Raw genomic sequence first — 11,396 nt, 5'->3', positions numbered from 1 at the left:
TGTAATCTATGGTTGCATTATTCTGTTTATCTCCTGCTTTACTATGGAAATTTTCATAATCTAACAACAGTACCAGCATAATAAAGGAATTTCACCTTTCAGCACTTGCCATCTTCACCCCTAAAATAGGCTCTGGTCATAGTAAAATACTCTTAGCCTTTTCCGGTCTTCTGGCATATGTATTACATGCCTTTTCCTTTATTTCAAATACACTCTTTCACCTACCTGTGTTCTTTACTTTCTTGGCATCACCACATTCTCTAGAAAGGCTTTGTCTTTTTCACATGGTATAAAAGTTACCGATTTGCTAGTTTTCTAAATTGTGAGCTTCTTGGAAGCAGGGTCTGTGTCCTGTCCACCAGTCATTGTCAACCTTCTAAAACATTGCCTGGTAATAAATATTTACTAAACAACCAAAGGAATTAATGAAACCATCTTATGAGATCTATTGCTTTCAAGTGTGTATACCATAGATAATTTTTAAAAGCTCATTTCTTTTCAGATATTTTGGCCAACCAGTTACAATGCTTTCTTTGCAGCAAAATTCAGTCCCGGTGTCAATGATATTGACTATCTCCTTAATGCTATCAAACACAGTATGTTATATGCGAATGGGACCCCCAAAGAAATACGTGCTTTTATTTTATGCCTAGGACTTTACATTCTTCAAAGTAAGTTTTCTAGAGCAAAATGTTTGGAGGGAAAAAGCACAGGCCAAAATCTGCTAGGGCGCTAGTCATTTCTGTCTGAAAGAAGAAATGAAAACAAATATAAGTTCTTACCTACTGTGAGCTGGATGACTTGTCAGAGGAGATGATTATTGATATTCCAGGTTGTCTATAAAGTTCTGGTGAGAGAAAATATGGAAATATTTTAAGCTCATGAGAATTTTATGATCCCTAATTTAACCCCTCCATGTGGAGCTTCCAATCTTCCATTTATTTTACGATCTCCCGCCAAGGATCATTAAAGCACTAAGAGAAAATCTCAACGAAGTCCCCCTTACGGAGGATATTTTTCAGTCCGTGATGAAAATGAAGAGCACGTTCTGCGTTAAATTCCCAACTCAAGCCCGGCCGGGCGTGGCTCAGCGGTTGAGCGTCCCCCTAGGATCCCGGCGATCGGGGTTCGATTCCCGGCCCGGGCACATGCCCGGGTTGCGGGCTCGATCAATGACTCTCTCGTCATTGATGTGTCTATCTCTCTCTCTCCCTCTCCTTTCCTCTCTCTGAAATCAATAAAGATATATTAAAAAAAAAAAAATTCCCAACTCAACAGGTAAGGGAGTGGAAAAAATAATACTTTTCATCAATACCACAGAAGAATGACCATTTACCCTTGCATAATTAGAAGGTTCCTCAGGCACGTTCATTATACATTCAGCAACCGGCATTTACCGTACGGAGGGCTTATTAACAAACGAGGACACATCATTTGGTATCAGACACCAGCCCCGGATAAGATCCGGCCACACGGATTCGTTCAGTGAACCGCCTGCATTCATTTGACTGAAGCCTCCCACGAGTTCCCACGGCCAACAGTCGAGGCCCACTTTCCCCACGGCGCTTCCGTGCCGGCCTAGCTCCGGCTCCGGCTCCGGCTTCCGGCGCCTCTCCGCACGGGGCGGGGCCGACCTCCGCGGCGTCGCCCAGGAGATTGGCAGGTCGCGGGAGGGCCGGCGCGTGCGCACTGGCCTGCCGGCGGCCGGTGGACCATGGAGGCCCCAAGGCGCTCGGCCCCGGGCTGGTCCCCCCGATCGCTCCCCCAGCCGCGAGGGCCCGATCTGAAGCTGTGGCTCTGTGAGTTGTGGCTGCTGCTGCTGACTTCTGGCCTGAGCTCGAGTTTTTTGCCCGACGAAGAGGACGTAGACTTTATCAATGAGTACGTGAACCTCCACAATGAACTGCGAGGCAAAGTCTTGCCCTCAGGGGCTAACTTGCGCTTCATGGTGAGGCCCTGAGGCGGTTGCCCGAACCTCTGACCACCCTCGTCCCGACTCGTCCCCGGCCTCGCTAAGTCTGGGCCACTGCGCAGAGACTTAAGGGTCGTGGGGAACCGCCCTTTTAGTTTAGGTTTAAAAATGTGTACACGTCAAGTTTATCCACTGAAGAAATTAAAACCACTGTCTTTTGAACAAATACTGATTCCCAAGATTTTGCACAGGGCTGGGACTAGGGTGAGTAGAGGCATTCGCCTGAGGTGTAAAATTTAAGGAGGCTTCACTTCGAGAAAATGATAGTTCGATGCATTATATATATTTCTAAATTTATAAATCAATGCAAAAATATTGATGAAGGCAGTGTCCATTTAAACAACAGGATCCTTGACTTCAATTAGGGAGAGGCAAGTGAGGCACTCTCAGGATGGTGCAAATGAAACGTCAGACCTTGTTTTTATTTAAAATAGTGATTTCTTTCCCATCATGGATGTCTTTACATTAATTTTGTCTTTTAAAAATATTACTTACCTTGATTATTGAGTTTTTTGGTATCCACCCTAAATTTTGCTCCCGAGGGAGTGTCTCAGTCGCCCTGATTTTGCGTTCCCTTAAACGTTTCTTCTTGCTTCTTTCCCATTCCCTCCCTTTCCCCATTTCTGTTTAACGTTTCAGCTGTTCCCTTGTTGCTCCTGATTGCCACTAAAAATGACTGTAAAATGGCCCTGGCCAGTGTGGCTCAGCTGGTTGGGCATAATCCTGTGCACGGGAAGGCTGCTGCTGGATCCCTGGTAGGGGGAACGGCCCAGATGGCAGATTGATGTTGGGCTCTCGCACCAATGTTTCTCTCTCTTATAATACAATTTTTATAGGTTAGGTATTTCTAATCTCTAAATATTATATTTCAAACATAAAGAAAAGTATAGAGAATAATATAGCAGACACTTGTGTACCCTCAATATATATCTTAATATATGAATATTTTAATAGGAATATTAAAACTATAGGGGAAACAGTTTAAAGCCCCAACCTAAATTTTTACCCTTCTCCTCTTTCTAAAAGTTGGTGTGTGTTTTCCCATGGATTTTTGCTAGGATGGAAATATTAACTGTAAATAGAATAGTTCATTGTAATAGTATGGTCTGCTTAGAACTTCTCCTTGAGAGGTTAGAAAATCATACATTTTATTCTCATTTTTTTATTGGTCCTTAACATTTTAATATATGTATAAGTTTACAAAGTCCAAAGTTAATCAACATCTATAACCTCCTTCCAAATATTAAAGAGATCTTACAACAACACAAATCCTAAATCTGTTGCCCGTGTCCTTGCTGTTGTCATCCAGTATTTTTCTTCTACCTTACCATTAAACTAAAAAAATTTTGGGTTTTTTTTTATTGTTGTAAAATATGCACAACATAAAATTTAACAATTTGACCATCTTTTATTGTACAGTTCTGTGGCATTAAGTACATTCATTGTTGTGCAACATCACCAGCATTCATCTCCAGGACATTTTCGTCTTCCCCAGCTGAAACTCTGTACCGATTAAACCCTAACTCCCCATTTCCTTCTTACCCCAGTTTCTGGCTACAGCCATTCTGCTTTCTGACTCTATGAATTTGACTACTCAAAGTACTTCATAAAAAATCATACAGTATTTCTCTTTGTGACTGGCTTATTTCACTTAGCATAATGTTTTCAAGGTTCATTCATGTTGTAGCATACATCAGAATTTCTGTCTTTTTAAGGCTGAATAATGTTTCACTTTGTATATATACCACAATTTGTTCATCCATTTATCTGTCAATGAACACTTGGGTTGCTTTCACCATTGGCTGTTGTGAATAATGCTATGAACATGGGTGTGTACAAATATTTGTTCAATTCCCTGCTTTCACATCTATTGGATATATACCCAGAAATGGAATTGCAGGAACATATGGAAATTTTGTTTAGTTTTTTAAGAATATGTTTTATTGGTCTTAGAGAGAGAGAAAGGGAGAGGGAGAGAGAGAAACATTGACCAGCTGCCTCCTGCATGTCCCCTACTGAGGATTGAGCCCAAAACCCGGGCACGTGTCCCAGTTAGTGCATGGGACAATGCTCAACCAACTGAGCCATACCAGCCAGGGTTCTATGTTTAATTTTTTGAAGAACTGCCATTCTGTTTCCCGTAGTGGCTGCACCATTTCACGTTCCCACCAGCAATCCATGAAGCTTGTAATTTCTCCACATCCTTAACAACACTTGTTAATTTCTAGGTATATATATATATATATATATATACACATATACACACACACACACACACGCACACATATATATATCCATTTTAATAGGTATGAAGTGGTATGCCATTATGGTTTTGATTTGCATTTCCCTAATGTATATTTCTGTTGAGCATCTTTTCAGGTGCATATTGGACATTTGTATATCTTCTTTGGAGAAATGTCCATTAAGTCCTTTGCTCAATTTCTGGTCAGGTTTGTTGTTGGTTTTGTTAGTTGAGTTGAAGAAATTCTTTATATATTCTGGATAGTAATCCTTTATCAAATATATAATTTGTAAATGTTTTTTCTCATTCATAGGTTTCCTTTTCATTGTGTTGGTGGTATCCTTTGATGCACAAAAGTTTTTAAATTTGATGAAGTCTATTTTTTATCTCGTTGCCTGTGCTTTTCGTGACCTATCCAAGAAATCATTGCCATATCTAATGAAGCTTTTCCCCCTTTGTTACCAGAGGGCTGGCTGAGTCAGAGAGGGTTCAGCTCTCCCGTCCTCAGCTCCTGTCAGCTTGAGAGAAAGAATTCAGATGAGTGACAGAAAGTAGTGTTGAAGCAAAGCAAGGGAATTTAAGAATACACTTGGCATAAAGCACAAATGGACAACTCAGCTAGTCCGAAGGCCCTCTCCTTTGGGGTTCCCCTCCCCTGGGATCAGAATTAGCATACAGAGCTTCAAGCTCCCCCTTGTCATTGTGGTTTGACTGTTGATAATCTTGTTTTGGCAGGTCTTAGGACTGCTTGGGTGTGATAATAACTCCCCTCTCTTGCTTTAGTGTCTGTCTATCCCGCCTGACACTTTGTTTACGTCTAAGAATTATAGTTTTAGCCAACAGGTACATGTGCTCAACATGACTAATCACCAGAAAAATGCAAATCAAAACCACAATGAGATGTCATCGTATACCTATTAGAACAGATATCTTCAAAAAAACAAACAATACCAAGTCTTGATGAGGATATGGAGAAAAAGGAACCCTTGTGAACTGTTGGTAGCAATGTAGCTTTGTGCAGCCACTATGGAAAATATGTTGTATATTGATTTGATATGATTTCAACTCTGCGTATATATGACAAAAATGAAGTTGTTTTAATAGTAAAGTTGTTTTTACTTAAGAGTCAGGTAAGATGTGTCAGATATCATCATTTCATCTGTTGTGCTTGCTAAGCATTTAGGAGATCAGCTGATGAAGGGTGCTGCTGGAGCTTATTGATAAAAACATCTGAAGAGCCCTGACCAGTGTTGCTCAGTGGTTAGAGCTTTGGCCTGTGCACCAAAAGGTCATGGATTCGATACCTGGTCAAGGGCACATATCTGGGTTGTGGGTTCCCTCCCAGGCCCAGTAGGGGCACATGCAGGAGGCAACCAATAGAAATGTCCCTCTCACATTGATCTCTCTCTCTCTCTCTCTTTCTTTCTCTTTCTCCACACCCCCCCCCCCAATGGAAAGAATATCCTTGGATGAAGATTAATAAAACAAAACAAAAAATCTGAAGAAACAACTATGAAGAGGACATTTAGATTATAAATACTGAGAGTTTATGAGAACTATTTGATAGTTTCAGTCTGGGCAAGGCCACTATTTGCTGACATAAATAGCTCTTTGAGGACCTTTGGGGCATTAGCTGTCACCGCAGTAAAGGCTACTCTCGTTCTGGCAGTGGCCTAAGGTGTGCAGTGGCCCTGTGAAGGATATCAGATTGCCCATCAATACAAGTACCATTTTACCCTAGCAACATGCACTACCAACAAATGACTTTTTCATTTTTGTGCTGGTAACTGGGCATCAGCTCTAGGTTGCCTAAGCTGTGTCTCCTGAGTACCAATTTGTAAAAAGTATACATCAACTAAATTTGGACTTTATCCCCTTCATCTCCCCTTGCATGGAATAATACTGTAAGTAAACTATCATTGCTTTGGAGTATGCTATTTTTTATTGGCTTATGAAGAGACATTATCCTATATGTTATTGGCTTATGAAATTATTATAATTCCCATAGTGGACCTGTGTTAAATAAAATACTGGCAAAACAAACTCAGTCTCTGAGCATAGTATTCCCACCCAAAACAAAACATAACAGTATGGCAGTTCCTCAAAAATTAAAAATAAAGCTGCCATATGATCCAGCAATTCCAGTTCTGAGTATACACCCAAGGGAAATGAAAACAGGATATCAAAGAGATTACTGCACTGCCATGTTCATTGAGTATTATTTACAATAGCTGAGATAGAGAAACACCCTAAGTGTTCATCATTGGATGAATGGATAAAGAAGATGTGGTGTATATATACAATGGGATATTTTTCAGCCATGAGAAAGAAGGAAATCCTGCCATTTACAGCAACTTGAATATACCTTGAGGTCATTATGCTAAGTGAAATAAGCCAGACAAAGACAAAAGCTGCATGGTATCATTTATATGTGGAATCTAAAAAATAAAAATTAAAAAAAAGTGACTCATAGAAACAGTGGAAAAGAAAGTAGTTTCCAGGGGAGGGGGGTGGGGAAATAGGAAGAGGTTGGTAAAAGGGTGGTGACTATAGTTGATAATACTGTATAATATAATTGAAAACATTTTTAGCCTGTTTTCAACTGTAATTTTATTCAAGATTGAACAAAGGAGTTTGTAAATATCATAACTTATTTTGCACACTGTCATGGGAAGGAATAAAGTAAAATACTTAAAAACTTGGAGTTAAGAGTTAGACTTTCTGGGTTAAATTCAGGCTCCACAATTTATTGGTTATAAGTGGCTATAGGTAAACTACTTGTTTGTGTTTTAGGTACTTCCTTTGTGAAACAAAAAATAATAATAATGCATACCTCATAGGGTAATCTGAACACTAAGTGAATAGTGCATAAAAAACAGAATAGTGACTGGTACATAGTAAGTATGTGGTGTATGAACAATATGCAAAATAAAGCAGTAAAAGGATGGCCCATGGAACATTGTTTGCAAATGAAATACAATCTAAAAGATTATTAATAGTGGAATGGTGACATTTATTATGTGCTATTCATACTATGGAATACTATGTAGAGATTGCAAAAGTTAAGTAGATCTAGTTGTGCTAATATGGAACAATCTCTCTACGTGAAAACTGCAAGTTATAAGCCAATAATATTATGTATGGTATTATTACAATAGTGCAGGGAAAAGAATCACAAAATACCCAGTTAAAAGATCCACTTGTATTTTTTTTAAAATATATATATTTTTATTGATTTCAGAGAGAGGTAGGGAGAGAGAGATAGAAACATCAATGATGAGTCATTGATCGGCTCCCTCCTGCACACCCCTACTGGAGATCAAACCCACAACCCGGGCATGTGCCCTGACCCGGAATCTAACCTCTATCTCCTGGATCATAGTTCGATGCTCAACCGCTGAGCCACACCTGGCCAGGCTGTATCTTATATATGAATGTGTATGTAAGTGCCTGTTATATAGAGATAGAGAAATACATACATAGCAATTTTGAAACAATAATTACCTTTGGGGAGGGAAGTAGTTGGGGGGATTTCTTAAAGCCTGATTTGTTTATTTTCTATAGTATATTTTTTATATTATATATATGTATAATCTATGAAATTAACTGAGAAAATCCTAAGAAAATTTTAGTATTTGTTTTCCGAAATGCTTACTTTCAGATATACTGTAACATTTATACTTAGCATTTTGGTTTTACAACTGTTTTGTTGATTTTTCTATGTGTGCTGTTTTTGTTCTTGTCCTTAACTAAACAATGAACTTAATGAAGCTCCAAATAATGACAAAAGTACACATTTGTGTGTATTTCCAGATAGCTGGCCAGGGAACAGCATCTTGTGAAATTTTCTCACGTTTATGGGAACATTATAAGATTTTATATGTTCCTCTTTTACAACATTTACCAACTACGAACCACTATGTGTTAAAATTTTATATATATATATGTACATATGTACATATGTATATGTACATATATATATACACACACACATACACACACACATACATAATATCCCACGTTGTTATCCTAACAGTAAGCAACTAGAGCACAAAATTTATGCTTGACTTCATATTTTATTCCTCACAACACAATATTTTACTTAAAATCAGTGCTCAATAAATAGCTCTTAAATGAATATCTTATATTATTGTATTACTATGAATAAAAGGCATGGGATTAAAAATATATATTCTGAAGAGAGCACATATGAGTATTATACATTTCTGAACAGACTATGTGTAAGAATATCATAATCATTTGCATTATCTAACAATCTGACTTTTTTAATCCTCACCAGAGGATATTTTTTCCATTGCTTTTCAGAGAGGCTGGGAGGGAGAGAGGGAGAGAGACAGAGATAGAGACAGACAGAGACAGAGAGAGACCGATTGGTTGCCTCTCGTACACTCCTCGAATGGGGCTGGGAAATCAAGCCTGCAACCAAGGTATATGTCCTTGGCTGGAATCAAACTCAGGGCCCTTCTGTCCACTGGCTGATGCTCTAACCATTGAGCAAAACTGGCTAGGACAACAATCTGACTTTTTAATTACAGATATATGCATAGTCCTTTGTTCCAGGAAATAGCTGTTTCATTTATGACTATATAAAAAAATTTCCCTATAGAAATTCCATAAATAAGACCCGTAAGCACAAAGTTAGGATTATTTTCCTTAAATATTACTATGAGAACTCACACACAAAAAAAACCTCATCATTATTTTATTTTCTTTGCTTTTTTGCATTTTTTTCAGACTTGGGATGTAGCTTTGTCACGGACTGCTAGAGCATGGGGAAGAAAATGTGCACTTGCGCCTAATACTCATTTAGAAGAAATAAAAATGGCCCATCCTATATATACTGGTATTGGTGAAAATATATGGGTTGGCCCTGAAAATGAATTTACTGCAAGTATTGCTATCAGAAGTTGGTATGCGGAGAGGAAAATATACCATTTTGCAAATGACAGTTGCTCTGGTGACTGTTCTCATTATTTACAGGTATCTAATTTTTATATTATTAATTTAATAGACTCCTTAATTGCTTTACTATGAAGTTTTTATTGATTGTTTCAATTTTATAAATAAATTCAAATGGTAAAATTATTACTTCTAATAGAATCAAAATTCTACTTAGTCTTAGATCTTCAAAATTTCTGTAATTCCCTCTGTTATGTGAACCATACAATTAAAACATTCTTTTAAATATAGGAAATCTAACCTTCATAACCAAAGATAAAAGGTACTTTTCTAAAAATAATCTATACTGGAAAAGGAAGTAAGAAACCAGAAAATAAAGATTATTTATCAATTATTAACTATAAACAGAAGTAAAAGGTTTGATATTTTTTGCACAGACCAGTACACATACTACTATATAACTAATTGGTTAAAATATTTTAAATGCAAATTAATAGTATTATTTCCCTACCTCATGTCTAATAATCTACCCTTATACTTTATACTCTACTCTTATACTTTATACCACCAAAATACTGAACCACTTATTTCCTACACATACATTTATTATTTCACATATCACATATAGATGTTTAATAATCATCTATATGTGATACTACACTAAGGGCAAGGATCTTGTCTTCTCATCTCTTTATTCTCAACACAACAACCCGATATTATTCAGGTCTTCAATAAATATTTGTATCAGGGATCAATAATTTATTAAATGAACTTCCAAACATATTTAAAATATGATTATTTTTCTATCAGTAAACTCTGATGTCATGTTTTATGTACAACTTAAAATCTTGGAATTTTTTCATGTTGAGTCTCATATCTTTCTCTTTCATCAAATGAATCATGTTTCAAAAAATGCTTATTTTTCTTCTAGAAAGTTATAGTGGTTCTTTATTGTCTTATTTGTATTAAAGCTAGTCTCCTTAATATAACTTCATACTCTCTGTAAACTAACAAATTCTACTCCCTGACCTACTCTTCTATATTTTGTATTCCTTAATTCTCGTATCTTAGACATTTCTGTTTCCTGCATTTACCCTAACTCTAATTAACTGTTGCAGACATTCTATTCTCTATTCTTTATATGCATCACTCTATTTCTTTAAGAATCACACTTTTAAAACTACTAAGGCTTGGGAAAAAACAGAAATGGTTCCCCTCTCTCCCACAGAAGTTAACAAAACAAGTACTTTTTTGTCACTTGAAAGTATTAGAAATATTGAAATCATACAGAGAATTTCTGGAATATCTTTAATTATTCTCATATTTTTACTCCAATTTAACACCTGCTTTTTCTTTTCTAAGAACAAGATCCTTTATTCATTTTTTAAATGAAAGGCCCAGATTCTATTTTATAATGCAATTTCTTCCACAAAAGAAAAGTCCAGTAGCACTCAATTACTCTCTACACTTGTATCACTTTTCCTTCCCTTCTGTAATCTTAGTGTCTCTCTTTTTCTTCCTTCTATTTACAAATTTTATTCTTTCAAAACTTTTCTCCTCTCTTTCTCTCTTCCTCTCTTTCAATAATGTAGAACTCTCAGATTCAACAAGAGGATGAACATTGAAAGGTGGGCATTTCTTTCGCTCAAGAGCATTATTTTGGATCAGTGGTTCTCAAACTATTTATTCTAAGAATACTTATTGGTAGAATCTATTAAAGTATTTCTCTAAATATAGTGTTGCAAATGCTTCCCTAAAACCATGATAATTCTCTACCTGCACCCAAATGAAGAATAATTCATATTTCTTCAATCATTTAGTTAAAGATTCTATGTGAGTTGAATATATTATTGTTTATAATATAGTAGAATAAATGTTTAGAATTAAATTTCATGTTTTCCTTGAAAATTTTATTTTAGCTTGTTTGGGACAAGTCTTTCAAAGTTGGTTGTGCTGTTACTCCATGTCCAAGAATTGGACGTATTAGATTTGCAGCAATTTTCATATGCAACTATGCACCAGGGTAAGTTACTTCAAATTTTAAAAAGAATATAAAAATAAATAAGTGGGGAATTTTTTCATTTAAGTTTTCCTAGCTTTCAATATATTCTCATAAATGTCTTTGTGAACTATAAAAAATTAAATATACGCTATTAAAGACTTTATATTGAAATATTTTAAATTCCATAATGAATCAATAAGTCATAATTTGGACATATTAATATTATATATAGACCAGCCAAGTATAGGTTCTTAAATGAA

At 36.5% G+C, this 11,396-nt stretch overlaps 1 protein-coding gene across 1 annotated transcript in view; it reads left to right on the top strand.

The window, feature by feature from the left end:
* The first annotated feature begins 1,714 nt into the window (after window positions 1–1,714).
* GLIPR1L2 (GLIPR1 like 2) overlaps window positions 1,715–11,396 on the top strand; it is a 43,870-nt gene continuing 34,188 nt past the window's right edge. Inside the window, exons 1-3 of the mRNA XM_016199311.2 lie at window positions 1,715–1,948; window positions 8,970–9,215; window positions 11,054–11,157. Coding sequence (XP_016054797.2) covers window positions 1,715–1,948; window positions 8,970–9,215; window positions 11,054–11,157 — 584 coding nt within the window. The remainder of the gene's footprint in view (window positions 1,949–8,969; window positions 9,216–11,053; window positions 11,158–11,396) is intronic.

The sequence above is a fragment of the Miniopterus natalensis genome, chromosome 2 (assembly GCF_054644295.1).
Source record: "Miniopterus natalensis isolate mMinNat1 chromosome 2, mMinNat1.hap1, whole genome shotgun sequence".
Lineage (NCBI taxonomy): Eukaryota > Metazoa > Chordata > Mammalia > Chiroptera > Miniopteridae > Miniopterus > Miniopterus natalensis.
Note: the sequence above shows the minus strand (reverse complement) of the source record. Positions and strands in the feature narration are given on the sequence as shown.